This window comes from Clarias gariepinus, chromosome 18, assembly GCF_024256425.1.
Source record: "Clarias gariepinus isolate MV-2021 ecotype Netherlands chromosome 18, CGAR_prim_01v2, whole genome shotgun sequence".
In the NCBI taxonomy this organism is placed as follows: Eukaryota; Metazoa; Chordata; class Actinopteri; order Siluriformes; family Clariidae; genus Clarias; species Clarias gariepinus.
Window position 1 is genome coordinate 14,928,923 of NC_071117.1, and position 20,784 is coordinate 14,949,706.

The 20,784-nt window shown below is 38.9% G+C and overlaps 1 protein-coding gene across 4 annotated transcripts in view; it reads right to left on the bottom strand.

The window, feature by feature from the left end:
* The window catches only part of pnpla6 (patatin-like phospholipase domain containing 6), a 40,495-nt gene that overhangs the window by 12,087 nt on the left and 7,624 nt on the right, over positions 1-20,784 (bottom strand). For 3 of the 4 annotated variants that reach the window (XM_053476704.1, XM_053476705.1, XM_053476703.1), the window contains exons 5-28: positions 20,585-20,765; positions 20,347-20,487; positions 20,005-20,164; positions 18,590-18,670; positions 18,317-18,445; positions 17,656-17,736; positions 17,186-17,318; positions 16,546-16,620; positions 15,616-15,719; positions 14,602-14,769; positions 14,395-14,472; positions 13,791-13,996; positions 12,838-12,969; positions 12,623-12,746; positions 9,678-9,791; positions 9,526-9,601; positions 9,246-9,395; positions 8,775-8,838; positions 8,020-8,188; positions 7,727-7,909; positions 5,917-6,035; positions 5,650-5,806; positions 5,380-5,496; positions 3,982-4,051 (exon numbers count right to left, since the gene is read on the bottom strand). In XM_053476704.1, coding sequence (XP_053332679.1) covers positions 3,982-4,051; positions 5,380-5,496; positions 5,650-5,806; positions 5,917-6,035; positions 7,727-7,909; positions 8,020-8,188; positions 8,775-8,838; positions 9,246-9,395; positions 9,526-9,601; positions 9,678-9,791; positions 12,623-12,746; positions 12,838-12,969; positions 13,791-13,996; positions 14,395-14,472; positions 14,602-14,769; positions 15,616-15,719; positions 16,546-16,620; positions 17,186-17,318; positions 17,656-17,736; positions 18,317-18,445; positions 18,590-18,670; positions 20,005-20,164; positions 20,347-20,487; positions 20,585-20,765 — 3,012 coding nt within the window. The remainder of the gene's footprint in view (positions 1-3,981; positions 4,052-5,379; positions 5,497-5,649; positions 5,807-5,916; positions 6,036-7,726; positions 7,910-8,019; positions 8,189-8,774; positions 8,839-9,245; positions 9,396-9,525; positions 9,602-9,677; positions 9,792-12,622; positions 12,747-12,837; positions 12,970-13,790; positions 13,997-14,394; positions 14,473-14,601; positions 14,770-15,615; positions 15,720-16,545; positions 16,621-17,185; positions 17,319-17,655; positions 17,737-18,316; positions 18,446-18,589; positions 18,671-20,004; positions 20,165-20,346; positions 20,488-20,584; positions 20,766-20,784) is intronic. The other variant, XM_053476706.1, reaches the window with a different exon arrangement.

Sequence of the window (20,784 nt, forward strand, 5' to 3'; positions counted from 1 at the left end):
TTGCATTCACGTGCTTTACAATATAACGTCACAATAATCCCAGATCAGACAAATTCATCCTTCACACAGTGTAAGACATGATATTATTAATTTCCAATCAGGCCAGAGATTAGCGAATGATTCAGTCACACGACTCGATCACTTCTCTCATCTTGCTTTTTCATTAACAGCGTTCCTCTGTCACTCATGTGACCTATAACAAGGAAGCAGACCTAAAAAGACTGTTTACTTGGTGGAGTTATGCACTAATTATGTTACTAGTTATGCATTAATTTGTATTAAAAAAACGCATAAAGTCTCACTTGTGCGGTCAAACTATCACTTACGCACGATATTCAATTCCAGCCAATCAGAGGCTGGAGGAGGGACATTCTGATTACCTGTTTCTGATTCTTCTGTTAATGCATTTATCATCAGATGCATTAGTTTACATCGTTATTATTTTAATCAACATTCGGAAATGGTTCACACACGAACACACTAAAAACAAAAAGTTTATATTCTACTGTCCGATTAGAAACAGGCACAGACAAATCTAACTGGGATATAAATGACTGTGTTAGTTAATTTCACTTGCCGTTGATTCTAGATGTTACTGTACATAGAGACTCAGAAAGAAATAGAGTGAAAGCTCCGTAGACTTAAACTAGACGTGTGTTAAGATTGAGCAATAAAACCTTATAATTCAATACTGTAAACCATGTGTTTTACTTCAAGCTTTATTTTAAGTAAGAACTTCGTGACATTTACCTTATGCTGATACAAATTATAATGCTATAAATAATGCATACGATGATAAAGTACTGTAGTTGGCTGAAAGTTCAAAAAGCACAGGTGCTATTTATTAGTTATTTTTATTTATTACTGTTAAAATTAACAGTTAAAAGAATCGTGCAGCCCTAACTGAAGGTGTTAATTGTCAATTCAAGTCAAATGAAAAGAAGAGAAAGTAAAATAGAGGGAAGAGACAGAGAAAGAAAGAGAGAGAGAGAGAAAGAAAGAGAGAGAGAAAGAGAGAGAGAAAGAGAGAGAGAAAGAGAGAGAGACAGAGAGAGAGAGAGAGAGAGACAGAGAGAGACAGAGAGAGAGAAAGCAACCCATTTGAACATTTGAAAAGTGCAAATGTTTAAAAGAAGACCGTACGTCCATGTACGACGATCCTGGCCGAAGTGGCTCGGAGCCCACCCGCAGTCATTTAGGGAATATTCAGCGAGTGGAATGTCTGATTCTTGAAAATAGATGGATAATTTTCTTTTGATTCTGTAAAACTGCTATGAGACAATGAATAAATAAAAAATTGAAATTGGAATAAATTGAATTGAACTTGCACAATACAGGAACTCTGGAGTTATTGCCACATCCATCACACAGTCCTGACCTCCCACCAAGTTATTTTCACATCTGTGGGCCATTAAAGGAGTTCCTGGGAGGCCAGAGCTTCAGATGTAAAGCAGGCAGAGAGTCATGCCTCCGACATACTGAGAGAACCTTTTTTTTTTTTTCATTTTCTCCCTGATTTAGTCGTGTCTAATTCCTCCCTGTCACTAGGGGGCTCCCACATTAAGGCTAATACCACTCAGTTGGGAGGGCCGAAGACTATTACATGTTTTCTCCAAACCATGTGATGCCAGCCGTCTGACTGCATCTTTTCGAACTGTTTCAAGTACTGGCATAACACACTCGGTGGATAGTGCTATCTGCTCCTTCCACTTGTGTGAGCTCATAGTCACCCCTGGTTAGCTGTAAAGATGTTAACGTGGGGACACTAAGTACCTTTCAGCTCTCCCCTCTGAAAGAGCTCGGCCAATCAGCTCTTTCTAGACCTCCGGCTGCGAGAGGTTACAGCATAACCCGGGAATCGAACTGCGCCACTTAGAGGCCCAGGAAAACTTTTTACCTTGACGGAGCCAGGGATTATACAGAAAATTAAAGGCTTTTATCTTGCACGTTAAAAAGTCTGTTTTGAAATTGAATTTCTTTAAACAAAAAATTCAACCAGAACTCACGAGTCTAAGTTTAGCTATTAAATTTTGTATCGAATTCTTGAAAATGAAGTTTTAAATCTGTAGTTCAGCCTTTCAGAGATGAGACTACTTTTAACCCTAGAACTTGTCCTTATGTTTTACCAATATGGTCAAAGTAGCTTGAATAAAGTTAATCAGGTGTGGTCTAACCGCAAATGGATACTACACAGCTTCCTGAAATCTCAATTAAATGTGTACAATATTACTGTAGTGTTGGCTGAAACTGCACAAGAAAGGGTTGGTAAGATATTGTCACATGTCTGTCATATTCAAAGAACTTTATAATTATGTTGTATTTTAGCAAACTTATACAGTAAGCTGACCTCGTTTAAAGACAGTCGGCGGTGGGCCGATGCTACATAGTGTTTACTGCGTGCTTGAACTGACAGCATTTTGTCTCAGAGCTGTTTCGGACCGTGCACTGCCTTGTTGAGGATTTTCCGAAATTAGGATTATTCACCATCGGACGGCCATTTTCTGTCATCGTGCTCCCACACACATACAATATACCGGACATTAGACACTTTATAAATTCACTTACACACTGAAAATCTTAATATATAATCGTAAATATTGGTATCTGGTGCACTGCAGTGTCAATTTTTTGTACAATACACGTAAAAAATACTACCTCCGTGATTTGTTCGTATCTGCAGGGAATCCGTAACTTCAAATGTCGGGGACTTACTGTATATGTTTCTGTAACCATTGAACTTCAACAACTAGACATTAATTAGAGATAAGATAAGACCAGCTCGATACACATTGCAATCTCAAAATCATTCTGCATAGACTGTTCACAAGACCCTTTATACTTCAACGCTTGCCTCAAAGTGACTGTAGTCATGTCTTGGGATTAGTGCTTTGTGAGCAAAGCTACAATAGCAGACTACGTCGACTACAAGAGCAAGTCCAAAAGAAATGTGTGACAAGAACACAACAGGAGACAGCGTCTCTATAGCCCTACTAGCGCTACAAGAAGCACTAATGCAACCTCTACTCCTAATGATGGCTAATTAACAGATGTAAAAAAAAGCCATTTATATTAAGATATCGAGGATTTTAACTCAGGTATGGTGATGAGACCTGATGAAAGCACGTGGGTCAAATGGATGAAACTGACAGAACATGGATATGAAATGTGCTAGAAAATTATGGACGGAATAAAATGATAAAAAAAAAAACTAAATGAAATGCTCAATGATTGATAAAAAGAATAATAATAAAAAATTTAAAAAAAAAGAAGGAAGAAGAGAAAGAGAGGGGACAGAAGGAGAAGTTTTGGATTTATGTTAGTTATGCCAAGCATGTCATGCAGCGCAACAAACTAGAGGTGTAAAACTAGTGAGACTGAATGATCACAGACAATCCCCAAATCTACTGTGTCGTCACAAAAGCTTGAAATATATTAAAAAAAAAAAAAAAAAAAGGGAATATAATAAAAACATTAACATTAATGTGTTGGATTTGGGATTTATCGCAGTGCTCCATCATCTCCAGACTATAAAGCAGTTAGTACTGTAGGTAGAATTAAGGCAATCGATGTGTTAATATTTCAGTATAATGGAGAAAAAGATAAGCATGACGGAATGACCATTCTTCAGATCTAACAGCACATCCACTATCATCGCTTAAACCCCTGGAGGCAATAATACAGTCGAACAGCATGCAGCATCAAGCCCATCTTCACCATGGTTTAAGCAATTGCAAGGCATAATAAAGTATGCAGCGTTCATTACAAAAAACAAATCATTTCATTACTTAATCAGACATTTATCACTCTTAGTTGTGGATTCTCTAATTGAATGGAGTTAAATGTCTTACCTGCAAAAAACTACGGTAACTTTACAGATAATACTGAACCTTCTGGAATTTCATGTTGTGTTTTGTAGTGTATCATTACTAATACAAAGCTATGAACATGACTGACAGGCGAAAAAGAAAGCCTTAAACTTACCATCTTTATGTACACGCATCGAAGACGCCGTGATGTCAGTGGTCACATTGAAATAAGGCAGCCACAAGTCCTGCAGATTCAAAAGATGCATGAATACAAACTTTGTACTTAAATTCATATTAGCCAAATGACATCAGCACTGTTAAATTAATGGATTCATTTTTGCTGTTGAATAACTTTCTCTGGATAACAGCTCGGAAATCATTTGCAAGGGAAAGTAAATGTTTATCCAAATGTGCACATCCTAATTCGTATTTCTATAGAATTAACTCAGTCAGACTATGGCCGAAATAATTAATCCTAATAACAATAATAAAAAACAAAAAAGTGCTGTTATTTTATTGGGTTATAGATGTGACATTTGGACTCATCTTGGTAAACAAAAAGCCACAGAGCATAAACAAGATTAATAACAGTGAATCAATTAACATAATCTCTTCAGTTAAAACAAACAAATCCCAAATTCATTTTAAATTATCTTAAAAATATATTATAATAATAAACATTTTATCAGAGTTATAGATATGACATTACACTAACCAATTTTTGTGAGAGCCTACAGGGGATGTGGCAATAAACCCCCTATTGCGTTCCTGTAGCATGCAAGTGGTGCAGTTGGCGGTATGAGGTCATGCATTATCCTGCAAACTTAGAACGCCTTTAGTGAATGAACCAGGCCACTTTTTTTTTAAATAAAGGAATTCCTGAATGGCCAGTGTTTTAAAAGTGCAAAAGGCAGTCTCATCATGGCTCCGGCGTACTGAGAAAAGGTTCTACCTTGACGGTATCCAAGCACGAGTGAAACGCAGGGATAAGTGCATTAGTGCAGCAGGGGATTATATAGAGAAATAAAGGGAGTTTTTACTTTCATAACTGTGCAATCAAAATTCCTGGTTTGACTTCAACCTCTATTACAATAATGGTTACAATGTATATTAAATTAAAAACGCGGTATCAAATTGATGAGATATAAGAAAAATAACATGCTGGTTCTGGAAATTAATCTTTGGGGTGACACTGCTTGTTCCTGATAAGATCACAGTATAGTGCCGGGATGATTTTTATTTAACAGCATCCCTGTCATGTTTTACATCCTACATACATAAATCCTCGCACTCTGTATTAATGCACTAAACCTTAAATCAGATTATGAATCTAGTGATAATCAGTAGAACAACTTCCACAATTTCCCTAAGGTATAAATATCATGATTCTGACTAATGTGTTTTAAATCATGTCTAAATAAAACTTGACCAACAAGAGACATAGAAGAAAACGTGTCTCTATACAAAACCAGAATAATAAATCAATAATTTTGGAAAATTAACTAAAAAACTATCACTAAACAAAGGTACATAAAAAGAAATGTAGGTTAGTAAAACATTTTTGATGTCTCACCTCGATTTGCTTGTCTTCGAACACGTTGGAAATACTGGTGTTGAAGGCGGAACCAGAGAACATGGAGGTGATGGGATAGGTTAGATCTAGCACAGTTTTAAACACAGAGTTCATCGCCTATGGAGGCAGGAAACACATTAATACAAGACTGTTAATAAAACAGAGAACAAATGCTTTCGTCATCACAATTTCCAGCAAATCATGCAGAGATTTTGTGCTAATCTCATTAACCCTAAACTAACTATAAAAAAAATAATACAGCCATTATACCTTCGACCACTCTCTGGCTCTCTGCTTCACACGGACAGCACTCCTCTCCTCTGCGTACAATGCACCAATGAAAGAGCCAATAGACGTTCCACCGACTAAGTCGATAGGAATCCCCGCCTCCTCCATGGCTTTGATCACTCCCACATGCGAGCAGCCCCTACAATTATACTCAGTCGTGAGGAATAGTTAAAGAACAGGAAACTAGTGACTGGAACTGTGATGTCCGATACATGTGGAGCTCACAAAATCTACTGTTATACCACGCACCTGGCTCCTCCTCCTCCTAGGACCAGAGCAATGCTGTTTCCTGTAAGGACTCGTGCCAGACGGGAAAAATCACTGTGTCTGTCTGCTGTCTTCTCGAACACTTTCTCATACACCTCCCTCTGTGAGACAAACACACATAATAAAGCTTCTATCGATTCCATATACATCGGTATGCAGGAGTTGTTATTGTTGATAACACCAGAGGTTTCTTGTTGATTACCCATAAGCAACTTGGGATATACACCAATCAGCCTGAACATTATGACCACCCGGTTAATATTGAGTAGGCTCCCCTGAAGCCACCAAAATACAGATATGCTGTGTTGGCCGAGCTCTCTCAGAGGGGAGGGACGAGAGGTACTTAGTGCTTCCACATTAATCACGGCTCTACAGTCAATCAGGCGCGTTGATCGCACTGTCCTCCGAGTGTGTTACTCCGCCACAACAGTGCGTGAGTGCGCAGTTCGAAAAGATGCAGTCGGCTGGTGTCACGTGGTTCGGAGGAACACGTGATAGACTTCGTCCCTCCCGACTGGGTGGTAGTAGCCCTACTGTGGAAGCCCCCTGGTGATAGGGAGGAATTGGACACGACTAAATTAGGGAGAAAATCGGGGAAAAATCCTGGGTCATGGGCGACTAAGCGTCACTTATGCGTGTGGGGAGTGAAGGCTGGCCCGTGTAGTCCGATACAACAAAAAGCTGCTGATAGTCAAATTGAGGAAAGGTTAATGCTGATTGTTATAGAAAGGTGTCAGAACAAACGCGCATCAGTGTTTGGTGGCAAATGGGGAGACCTACTCAAAATTATGCTATGGCTTGTTATTATATGACTACGGAATGGCTTTAACTATGAAAGCTACATTTGATTTGTTAACAGATATTGAAAATGTCATGATATAAGCAAAAGTGTTACACTAGGTGTCTGTGTCAAATAAACTATGAAAGGCAAAAAGGTCTTAGTAAAGTGAACTTTACTGTTTAATATTACATTTTATTGACATGCCCGAATTTGGAAAAATTCTGGAGGGATGTTTTTAAAACCTTGTCGTACATATTGAAATGCAACCTTGAACCAGACCCTCTGATTGCTCTTTTTGGTATCACTGGAGAGGAAAATAAGCGTCTAACTCCAGCTAAACAGCGTCTGTTATCTTTTGCGACACTCCTGGCTAGGCGTTCTCTTTTATTCAAGTGGAAGGATGCCACATCACCCACTCACGCCCAGTGGCTCAGAGATATTATGTCCTGTTTGTCCCTGGAGAAGATTCACTACTCAATCCGTTATTCAGACTTGAAATTTTAGCAGGTGTGGGGGCCCTTCCATCGCTTTTTTCATATACATTTATAGTTTGATTCCATTCTTATTTAATTGTTTCTTTTTGTTTTCCTTTTTTTTTTTGCATGCAGAACTAAAAAACTTCCAGCTCCATATTATTATTATTATTATTATTATTATTATTATGTCTTTCATTTTTTTAGATGCCTGGCGTCTAGCCTTTCTTATACATGTAAAGCTGGCTTGGAGTTAGGGAGGGGTGGGGTGGGTGCTATAGGGTTTATAAGGGGGTCATAAAATCTACAGTATATTGAAACATTACATGTTTACCCTGTTATATCCCTGTTTAAAATCAATAAAAATATTGTTGAATATTACATTTTATTTATCTTCTGATATGTAATAAAGACAGATAACCAAATAGTGTACTAATATACTAATAAGTCACTAGGCAATCATTCATAACTTCCTCTTTAATTCCAGGCTTTGTTCAATTACAACTACATTATTAGTCCGCTTGTAAAAGCTCATTACCAGTCTGGTGGGACTCCTGCGTGAGAACACTCTACGCGGACACTTGAGATGGAGATGCCCGGAACACCAGCTGCGCATATTCAGCCACTCTACAGTTCTAGATGGACCAGGGCCGTCTTCACGGTGCAGCAGGACAAGCTGCTTCAGAGCCCGCACTGCTGTGTTCTCCAACATCTGCTCCAGCTGTAAAAGACCGCAACACAGAACCAGGGGTAAGAACCGAATGTGCACATTATCCATGATGATTAGGAGGGTATGGGTATGTGGAAATGTGGACACACTACAGTACACACCTGGCCAAGCGTGGGCTCCTGGTCTCCGAGGCCAACGATAAGGATGCAGTCTGCTTGTCTGATGCAGCGCTGAGTCCAGGGAGTCATACTGCTGTCGGTCTGATACAGAACTATACGATTGATGTCCTCCTGCTGGGCCAACCAGCCTGATAACCTGTACTCATGAATGCTGGAAGAAAATGACAAAGTTTGAAGTCTGACTAGTGAAATCTTGCCTTTTTTTTATTATTATTTTATAACAGCAGCTCTCATGGCAACACTGACTGCTGGGCAACACACAGGAGTATGTTCTTGCAGTTATTGCTGGACTTGCGTGACTTGCGTCCACAATAACTTAAGACTAGTAACAAAGAAAGCATATATTTTTTATATCTTGTTGCACAGATATTCAGGGGGGTGAGGTTTAAACAATTAAGGCTTTGGGTTACTGATCAAAAGGGCGGAGGTTCGAGCCCCAGCACCGCCAAAGCTGCCACTGTTAAGCCCATGAGCAAGGCTTTTAAACCTATCTGCTCTAACTGAGATATGCCACAAAAACAGTCTTAATATTTCGCAACACTGAACAGATAAAAATATGATGTGCCTTTCATTAATAGCTATAATAATTTGTGAATTGATGTGGTATAAGAGAAATCAAACACATTATGTCCTGCTGTTACAGGACATTATTTGAATTTGGTGTGACAATGCATCCTAATATATTTCCTGTGTTTTACTCCTTACGGTCTCTCGATCTTGACAAATCTTTCTCTTACCTGTCTAAAGCAGAAGCTCCAAGTCTCTCTCTGATAATATCGCTCGTCAGCAGCAAAGTGGGCCCTAAAACCAAATCGAAGCATGATCTGTATTGTAATGAGGTTCCAATGTTTAAGCTTAAATCCTTAAACAGAGATAAATAGTGTTTTTTTAACGCCATAAAGTGTAAAAGCATCATTTTGGATACATTTTTGTCAATTTCAGAAAGGATACATTCTATACATTTTGCCATTGTACACACTTCATGTATTCGTTATTTAATATAAGAATTAGTATTGTTTATTAAACCTGAAATGGCATGTTTAATCACCTTCACCCAAAATGACCTGGAATAAATGATCCGCGTAGTTAGCATAAAAAGATATAGTCATGGAAACAGTCACTTAAATCTATGTCGAAAACTTGAGTCACCTCTTTTTTAGCAAATTAATAAGGTACAAGTAAGATTTCGGAAGCTAATTAGGTCGTACCTATGGCACGGAGAGCATGACTGAGCTCCAGGTTAAAGGCATTGATTGGCACTTCATCGCAAACAGGAAGTACCGCCACAGTGGACAGGTTGCTGGCCGGGTTGGTGACATCTGGGCTGGATGCCATGGTGGGCAAACCCAGGGCTGAACCTGCAGTGATATGGGATTAACTCGAATACTGACCAGCGCAACCCAAGAATAAAAGAAATAACGCTTTCGGTTTCATACTGTGCGCAAATTTTTATATGTAGAGATTACAATGATAAAGGTGTGTCCTGACCTGAGAAAGGTCCACGGGGCTGCTGGAGGTTTCCTAGAATCTTCTGGCCCAACAAATGGATGAGCCGAGTAACAACCTACACATACATATTAATACTATTTAAATTCAGATCACATTAAGAATTACTTCTATGTGAGATGTATGTGCTGTACCTGAGGATAACGCCTCTTAATGTTGTTAAGTGTTCCTTCTGGAAGTTTCACCAGTTCTGTGTCTCGGACTGCATGAACCGTGGTTGCCCGTGGCTGCCTGGTCAAAGCCTCTACCTGGAAATCAGTTATAAACAGAGGTGAGTTGCTAAGTTAGAAATATTCAGCATTTCTCTATCCATTGTTTCAGAATAAAATTTACAGTACAGAGTAAAACTAAGAGCTAACAGTTTATATGTAGGTAAGTACAGCAAACCCAACACGTACACTAATCAACACCACATAATATTAACACATCAACATCCGGTCCGTTTCCACAAGAAAGCCAATGTAGCACAACTTGCCGAAAAAGGCAAAAGAAAGAACACCCAGTGCACCACAATGTACCACGCACACGGGCCAGCAGGCAAGAAACCCGAGACTGCTGACCCAGCCTGATCGAAAGCACATTCGTAAGTCGGATTTGTTTGTTTTTTTTGTTTTTTTTAACAATGTGTTTATTGTTTTTAATTATACAAAACAGGTAACATAGAAACACATTTCCATTTCGTCACAATTATTTCCCACCCCAACAAAAGAACATCACTCTCTTCTCCCCATAGATATATACAGAATTCTTTTACATGAGACAGTTTAAATGCAAAACAAATATTGCAAGGTATCCAAAAACTAAATATCCATTACTGTACTTTACACATAAAAGTTACCTTTTCCAAAAAATTTTTTTTTAAAAATTATACATAGTTACACCTCTTGTAATAAATGACCAAAATTATTGTTGTTAATGTAGTACTTAAACAACTTTCATATTTCTTCATATACATCCATTTTGTTTTTAATAAAATATGTTACATTTTCCATGGCCATACACTGTGCCATGGCATTAATCCAAGTTCCAATAGATGGCGGATCAGGCCTTTTCCAGCTAAGAGCTATCGTTCTTTTAGCTTGTAATATAGCATAGTCTATGAATTTGCGCTGTTGAAGATTTAGTTTAAGGTTCTTTGGATATAAGTGTAACAAAATCATTTTTGCCTCTAAGGGAATATTCAAGGGTACAATTATCTTTGTAATATTAATCACTTCCACCCAGAAGTCTCTAATAATGTTACATTCCCAAACACAATGCACAAATGAGCCCTGAGCCTCTCTGCATTTAAAACATGTATCAGGAATATTTTTATTAAACCTATTTAGTTTGACAGGAGTTATATAAGTCTGCATCAACCAGTTATATTGAAGTAATTTTAAATTTATATCCTCGTTCAATCCCGTCTTCCATAATTCAAGTTTTGATATTGATGATTCAGTAGACCCTGATACAAGCCAGTTGTAGAAAACTGATATTAATCCTTAATTATTGCATTTCTTAGTAATTAATTCCTCCAAAGAAGAAAGTACTGGCAAGTTTAGTGCTTGGTTCTGCCTAGAAAGAACAAAGCTCCTTATCTGTAAATATTTAAAGAAATGTTTTCTTGGAATATTATACTTAGTAGATATCTGCTCAAACGACATCAACGTTCCCTTCTCAAAAAGATCACTAATTTTGCTTAATCCCTTTTCAACCCACAACCGGAATCCTGAGTCCTTCATGCCTGGTTTGAATAATGTGTTGCCCCAAATGGGACTATACTGGGATAAAGAGTCAGCTATTTTCATGTACTCTCTAACTTCATACCATACTCCAATCATATTACACACTATGGGATGCTTGGTGACTGTTTTCAGTTGTTTAATCTTATCTGAATATATATACAAGTTTAAAGGTAACACAAAACCACATGACTCCATATCCACCCAGGATGGTTTATTTCCAGAGGAAAAATAAAACTTTATTGTTCTTAATTGTGCAGCTAAATAGTACCAGTACAGGTTGGGACATCTTAACCCTCCAGTGTCAAATGGAAGATATAGAAGAGAGAGACGAACTCGAGGGCATTTCTTGTTCCAAATAAATTTCTTGAATAATGAATTAATCTTTGAGAACATTCCAGCTGGTGGCGCCAAGGGGATATTTGGAATAAGTACATGAATTTAGGCAAAATATTCATCTTCAGTATATTTATCCTTCCTATCAATGAAATTGGTAAAGATAACCATCTCTCTAGATCTTTAAATGTTGATTCCATTATAACATTATAATTTGTATAAATTATATTTTCTAATTGAGGAACAATTTTGATAAAGTCGGATTTGTTCTTAAGTCGGACAAGGTGAGTCTTATACGCCTTTGACACGAATATACAATGTATATTTCTGTCAAAGCCGTGTGTGCATACTAATCCACTCGACTAAATCTCTGTCCCCTTTCCCCCACACTGCCATTTCCCTACACTGGCCAAAAATCATAACCAGGCCTAGGGAAATAAATCTTACATTGAAATGTGAAATGTAATGGTATTGTCTCTGCACCTTTAAGTGGCAAGGGGAAATTCCGGACAGCATTTTGTTTCAGAGCTGTTTTCCACTGTATTGGACTGCGAACTCTGTTTTGTTGAGGATTTTACGAAATTAGGATTATTTACCAACAGGACAGCCATTTTCTATCATCTTGCTCCTGGACTGAACCGACAAACACCCCACACGCGCACACATACAATATACTGGACTTTAGACATTTTATACATTCAATTACATTCAAAATACTGAAATACTGAAAATACTGTATATAATTGTAAATATTGGTATTTGGTGCACTGTAGTGTCTATTGTTTGTAAAATACACGTAACTACTTCCGTAATTTGTTTGAGGTCCGTTCGTGTCTGCAGAAATTCGTAATTCGAATGTTTGTAAGGCGGGGACTACCTGTACTGGGTATAATGTCTTGCATTCTAAAGCTGTTCAGTGTATAGAAGAGCCACTGTTAAACTTTTAAGGACAAGTGCAAGAAAACTTTAGGAAGCAAGACAGTCTAGATGAATCCTCTTTTTTCATTAAAAAGACTCACCACTCCAATGAGATCTCCTCTACCGTACTCCCCTGCCAGCTCCTTCTTTCCATTCGCCTTCCGGATGACAGAACGCAGACGACCGTTCAGCACGATGTAGGTGCAATCAGACTGATCGTCCTGCCTGAAAAAAAAAGAAAGCATAATCTGTGTAAAAGAAAAAAATAAAGCTCAGCTTAATTCAGGACATGCTTCTAAATAAACTTCTGAAGCACCTGTAGAGAGCGCGTCCAGCTTCCACAGCCATCCAGTCTATAGCAAAGTCCATCTGTCTGACGAATGGAGACATGCGGGTGGCCACAGTGTGAGCTGCACTCAGGACCACACTGGGCTGCTCCCTCATGATCCTACATGGAGACATCGAGAACACACTCAGGGCACTGAACGACTCCTACAAAATGCTGATTTCTATTTTATAAGATGTATGTGAGTTTTTATAGGAAATGAATCAACAAGATGTTTTTTTTTTTGTCCTGGCATGTAAATAACAAACCAAACCTTTTATCCATTTCTAATTATGTTCTTTAATAATGATCATTTTCATAATTTTCATCACACTTAAATAAATCATAAAAATATCACAAAAAATGTACAGCTTTATCTCTGACTGATACAAAGCTTTGACGCTGGAGGCCCCCCTTCAAAAATCCATATCAACAATCATACTTATTTTTAGGTATAGTTATTATTATTATTTTATCTTAGGAGGTTTCTCCTTGCCACCGTCGCCCTCGGCTCACTTCTCGGGGTCAATCTGATAATTATGATTTATACACATTTCCTCACACTTTGCAAACTAATTTTTCTAATTTACTTTTGATTCCACAAAGCAACAATGACCACTTTTAAGTTCTATAAAAAAAAAAATGAATTGAATAAGTGTTAGAAGTGAAGTCTTCTAGATGTCATGGTGGCTTAGTGCACCTCCAGGGTGCTTAGTGGGTTTCCTCTGGGTGCTCCGGTTTCCTCCCACAGTCCAAAGACATACAGATTAGACAAACTGGTGCTCCCAAATTGCCCATAGTGTGTAAATAAGCTTGTGTCTGTGCGTGTGTATGTGTGTGCCCTGCAATAGATTGACACTATGTCTAGGGTGTACCCGCCTCATGCCCTAAGTCTCCTGAGATAAAAGTGAGTAAAGACTTGTGCTATAAGGTCTCCGACTCACTCATAGAAATCAGATTTGGAGATCCTGAGGAAGGTGCAGTCACGGAGGGCGCGGACGGTGAAAATGAGCGGCTCTCCTGTCAGCACGGCCAGCTGACCCACCATCTCGCCCGGCTGCGTCACGAACAGGCACACGTCCTCCTGCTTGTCGATCATACGCTGATACACATGCAGGCACCCAGACAAGACGAAATGAAGACTCACGTCCTGGCAGAGAGGATAAAATGAGTCAGTTCACTGATACTGGAGAAGAGGAAAAACAGCACTTGAATCCATACTGTTATGGATGCTACTGTATGATGAGGGCTTAATGAATGAAAACATATATATTTCTGGGGTTGAATGAAATGTAAGTGAGTGAGTAACATAACACTAGTTACACTTGGCTTACCCATACACCCATGACCAATTACAGGAAGGAAATATTATTCAGATTTATCTTGCACATATATGAAAAGATTAATAAGATAAACAAGTACCACATTTGAACCAAGGGTTTTAGACGGTTCATAGAATATTTAATAGCTTAAGGCTGTGATGCACTGTGAAAGAAAAAAGGATGAAGGGGAAGATGGAAGGCTGTGGGAAGACGAGCGTGGGCGTACTTGGTCTCCCTGTCTGGCCAGGACGGCGCCTGCTTTGGCATGATGCAAGGTCACTCGTCCATTCAGCAGCGCAGGGTCCTGATAAACAACACAAAAAGAACGAAGGATGAAGAAGTGAGTGTAGGTCAACCTTGAAAAACAAATATTATATTGTGAATAGGCTGAAACTGGAAACTATATGAAGTATTAAATGTGGCACCACTGTACCTCGATTTTCATTAGTTTCAGGAACTCCTTCTGAGCCTCCTCGAACAGGGTGGCGTTGGGTCGTCCTGGCAACGGGCCGTAAATGTTCTCCAAGCCCGTTTCCTCCTCGGGGTACAGATAGACACCCGACGGCACCTCATCCACCGTGACTCTTCTTTCTCGCTGATCCTGACACACAACAAACATCTCAATATTTAGTGTGGATTCTGATAACAGTAACTGTTAGGGGTGAGACGAGCGCCAGAATTGTTACATTTAAGACGAAAAAAAAGAAGAAATATAGCTTGATGTGTCCGCTGCTCCTTGTGTCTGCTTACCAGGCACAACATTGGGGGAGAGGGACACACACATATGAAGTTCTCAGTTTATTATCAGCAAATTTAAGTTTATGCAAACAAGCATAAACTTAAATTTGACGGAGACGGACAGACGATAAACACATCACTGAATTTAACTTGGTTACATTTTTCAGACTCAAGCTGTTTGTATGTGTACTCATCTGAACACAAGCTATAGGAAGCGTTACCATATAAGGAATCAAGAAACACATCTAAGTTGTTGTTCACATCATATAATAAAACCTTACAGTATTAAAAACTAGACACCTATATGAAATATGCAGTATTTAGAATTAATGAAAGCCTTCCAATGAAGGACTTTCAAAAACACTTGTTCTTTAAACAGTGCACTTTTGCAAAAACCTAGGGAAGTGTCGGATGTGAGCGTTAGAGTAAGTGCACGTGTGTGCGTGCGTGTGTGTGCTGAGTGATAAATATTTTTTCTATAAATATATTTTATAATGACTGTAAGTTCTTCTTAACAACAACAACAAACAACGAAAAGGCTCTGTTCTAGGATTTTCATTTCCAGGGTTATATTTACATCTTAAATCAATTCATTCAAATATTTTCAAATAAGTAATTTGCAGGATCATAAAAAATTTAAATGAATAAAAAAGTGTTTGAGTGAGTGTGTGTGTGTGTGTGTGTGTGTGTGTGTGTGTGTGTTTCTAACTCGTGTAAACATGGGAGCTACAGGTGTTCCATCCTCAGCAGAAACAGAAATGCGTCCCCTCTCGTACGCCATGTCGAAATCTGAACGCAGGCTCTTTTGCATGCCTGCACATCCAACATACACAGAAACACACACACACACACACATACACAGTCACAATAGGTCACTTTTTCATAAAACGTTTCTTATTTCTCCAACGACAAACACGTCATCCAGTATCTCTGGATATTCTTCATTACATCAGATATAATATTTATAATATATAAAATATACACTACCGTTCAAAAGTGTGGGGTCACTTTCTTAATTTCATGATCGTTCCTGATTTTTATTTCTTTCTATATTGTAAAGGAATGCTGAGACGTCCAAAAAATGCACTAATCTCCTTTAAACAGTTGATATTGAGATGTATCTGCTACTTTACGCTTCTAATGTGAGGTGCTGTTAGTTGGTCATTTTTCAGGCTGATAACTCTAAATGAACTTCTCGTCTGTGACAGAGGTAGGTTTTGGTCTCGCCCTCCTGGGACGGCCTTCATGAGAGCCAGTTTCATTATGGTGCTTGACGGATTTTGCAAATGCACTTGACAATACTGTTCTTGCAAAAACTATTACAGAAAGGCTGACCTCTGTGTCTTAAAATAACAACTGTTGTTTTTGTTGTTACAGAATTACCTAATTCCATATGTGTTATTTTATAGTTTTGAAATCCCCAGTATTGTTGTAAAATGTGGAGAAAAAAAAATCACTAAACAAAAACAAAGAAATTTGCAAGTGACCCCCAACTTTTATACGGTGGTGTATATTTCCCTAAAGTATATTTGCTGCACACCAAAATAACAAACTACTTATGATTAGCACTAGAACTAAAGATATATACCTGACTTCAGATACACAAACACACCCACACATACAGAGGAAACACACTCACCAGCAATGTCTACAGGCATGGAGATAGCCCTGCTCAGTGTCGGGATGGTGCCGCCTTCCTTCCCATGATCCACTGCTTCAATTCACACCAAAGAAAAAGAACAGGATTTTTTTTATATATAATTTATTGATCTATATACACTGCCTGGCCAAAAATGTCTCCAATTCAGAAGGGTCAAATTACTGAGCTTCATCAAGCAAAGAAAACGACTAAGGATGTTTAAAATTAGTGGAACTGAGGGTAAGAATGCTTAAACACTTTATCATAACATGGAAGGATCGTGCTGAACGGGCAAGTTTGTGGAAGAGACGTAGTCAAAAAAAAGAAAATGATGAATGGAGATCACTTAAAAGCTTGGAGCATTTCGATACACACACAATGATGATAAGAACCTACGGGATTGAGTAAGTTATGGATGCTCATGTGAGCGTGAGGAATCATTTCCATACAAAAACTGTAATTTCATACATGTTGATGCGGACCAAGGAGGAGTTAATGAGATCATTCTGCTCAAATAATTCACTCTCTTTCCTCAACAATCACAAGTAGCAACATTACTACTACCAGTATAAACGCTGTGTTTTTTGACAGGTGCTGTCTACTTTCTCCAGTTGTCTACATCTTTGTTTGACGTTCTTACCGCTGGCATCCCGGACGGCGGCGTCCCGCTGGTCCTCGGGCACAGTGAGGCTGCTGAAGCGTTTGCTGTGGCGTACAGGGCTGGTGCGGGTGGTGTGTGGAGAGAGCACGGAGAGTCGCAGTGGCTGCATCTCCTGCCAAAAAAAAAAAAAACCTTCGTGTTAAAGACTCAAACCTTAATCATGGTAATTTTAGACTTTAAGATAATCAAAACTAATACTGATGAACTGTCTGTGTGTGCGTGTGTGTGTGTGTGTGTGTGTTGAACTATTTAAAAATATATATTCAAAATGTATACTTTTAAAAGAATGTGATGTGAAGAATAGAATGTGAACGAGATCTTCCCAAATTAGTTGCTTTATTATTATTATTATTATTATAAAAATTATTATTATTATTATTATTATTATTATTATAAAAAACACTTTTTAAATATTTCATACATCACTGCATTATGTCTGTGAAACTTACATGGCAGAAGAGCTCATTAGTGAGACCTAGGTAGTTGTGTAAAGCCAGGACAGTCACTCTCTGCAGCCTCACCATAATGATCTACAAACAGAAACACAAGGGTGAGTCAAAAATTATCCGCACTCCGGTAATATTTAAACTCCTGTTGGCTGCAGCCCTTTTTTTCAAGTCTACTGTCTCCACAGTCACTGCTGTGCAGGTGTGAACGTGTTACATCAGTTTATTCGTAACTGCAGTGCAAGCTAAAAATGAATGTCCTACTTGTGTTTTGCACGAAAGAAGAGCGAAAGAAAGATTGTTTTTTTGTGGTCTGAGGGTGTACCTGGTGGCGAAACAACTCACAGAAGAGCGTAAACGGGAGCGTTTGGATATCTGCAAACAAAATGTGGACCAATAGGCTCCTTCTAGGGAAGGTGAAAGTTTATTAAAGAGAATCATTACTGGTGACGAGACGTGGATTCTTTACTACGAGTCTGAGAGTAAACAGCGGAGTATGTAATGGAAACATCCTCAATCACCAACCGAGAAAAAGTTAAAAACTCAACCAACTGAACACCTGAATTCAATTATTTGGATGGGTGAGTGAATACTTTTGGCAATATAGTATAAATATCTGTATTAAAAGCCTGTTTAAGGAAAGGAAATCCAAACACATACACACCTGCACCACACGCACCAAACTCTCTGGATATTTCTCAAAGATGGACAGAAACGCCTCAACAGGCAGACGCAGAACTGTGGACACCTCTGCGGCTCTGGCAGACACCGTCCGGTAAGCTCTCTGGTGACCCTGTAGCACGCACACACACACACACACACACATACAAACACACATACAAACACACACAGGAAATCTTACCTACTAAACAAAGATTTAACATGAAATAACTAATCTTATTTACAAAACAAATGTGGAGATGTGGGCGTGGCTTACCGTGATGACATCAAGAATGCTCAGTAAACTATGAACCGAATCTCCGGGAAACACCTCTTTCACAACTCCATCCTTTCCATCCTTGATAGAAAAACAGAATATAAATTTTTTCTTTAATTCCTATAATTTTTCTAAAATTCATTAGCTTTTCTGACCTTCCTCACCGCATGTATAAAGTGTATAAAGGCTATAAATGTATGATTGATCGCTAACATTATTCCCAAATTATATCCCAAATATTCATCAATAATCTTTGAAATATCCTGGTAAATAATGCCCAGTAAAACAGATCGGCCTCTTGACGCCTTTTCAGTAAGACGTTATCTAATTAAAGAGCTTAAAAACGTAAATAATTAATCAACTTGCTGCAGCAGTAAACTAGTTTACGGCAGCATGAGGCTAATAATTCTGAGAGGATGACTTGTGGTTGTGTTTACCAAAGCAGACAGACGGGCTCAAAATAAAGCGTGTAGTGAGGCTGTTTCAGCGTGACGGTGCACAAAAACCATCAAACCCTCAGGCATGGGTAGATTTCGATTACAAAATTTTCTGTTCTTTCTGTTCAAAGTCTTAATTCTTGTCCGTGGTAATCACACATGAGCCACGGATGCACCAAACCTCACAGTAACTCACGCAAACCTGTTCTGATTAACACAACCGCTAGTGATGTTAGTATCATACACAATAAAATACATACTGGACACAGCTACTGTACACACAGTGTTAATAATACTTCTTCTATACAGGTAGTGTCCGACTTACGAACATTTGAGTTACGAATTTCCGCAGATACGAACATTCGTAGATGCGAACAATTCATGGAAGTAGCTCATATGTATTGTACAGAAAATAGACACTGTAGTGCGCCGAATACCAATATTTATAATAATACATAATATTTTCAGTATAAAATTTATCTTCTTTGTCTTTCGACTGTTTCCTCACCACAGCAAATCATTTGATGGGAATTATATTTGTGATTCGCATCATTGATTTGGCAAATGTTTTACGTCGGATGCCCTTCCAGACACAACCCTCTGCGTTTATCCAGACTTGGGACTGGCACAAGAAGATAACTGGATTGCGCCCTCCCCCACCCGTGGCTCAGTATAAAATGTATAAACTGGTGTGTGTGTGTGTGTGTGTGTGTGTGTGTGTTTATATGTGTGTGTGTGTTTATATGTGTGTGTGTGTTTATATGTGTGTGTGTGGGTGGTGCGGGAGAAATGAGTCGGCGGATAAGACTCACTTCGTCGTACTTAAGAACAAATCTGACTTACAAACATGAACGGAATGGAACTCGTTCGTAAGTCGGGGACTACCTGTACACTAAAACAAGACAATGTGTGTGAAGGAGCCCAGAGAATCAAGACACACCTACTCACTCACTCACACACACACACACACACACCTACCTGCCCAGTAAGACAGAGTTCCAGTTTGCCGTCCTGCACTACGTAGATGCTGCTGTCAGGTTGTCCGGGTCTGAAGACGTACTCGCCCTGCTGGAACTGCAGAAACACCATGTGCTTACACAGCTCCAGGAATAACGGCTTCTCAAAGTGGCCTAACACACTACACATACACACACGCAATACAGAGACACATTTGATTTTGCAATTATGTATACCACAAAAGTGAAAAATTGCCAAAATTACAAAGTTTCTCTATCACACTTCTTGGATTATACCTAGTTTGACTTTGACTTCTCATTGGACGGTGATTACATTTCATGTCACTGATTAGCAGGTATTTACCGCACGTTCTTAAGCATGTAGAGCACTTCCGAGGGCAGGTGTGAATTGGCGACATCGAACTCTGTAAGATCCGCTTCTAACACTGAGGGAGGAGGCTCCTTCATCTGCAGCGTGGGCACCTCCTTCTTAAAGCGGAGGATCCTGAGACAGATACAGAGACGGACAGAGAAATCATGAAATATTTTTTTGGATGGTATCTGATCACTCAACAGTCCTGCTATTATTATGTTAAATTTACTTTTTGGCAATATTCAGCATCTTCTGTTTCTTTTTTAGTCTTGGACGGGAGGAAGAGGACGATGATGTTCCCACTAAAGACGAGGTGGACTGAGAGACCTTCCTCATGATCTTCCTGCCATAGAATAAGACTTTGTCTCTTTTGCGAAAGCGATACTTGGGGGCTTCTTGAGCCGCGAGGTCTGCAAAGACACAAAGACA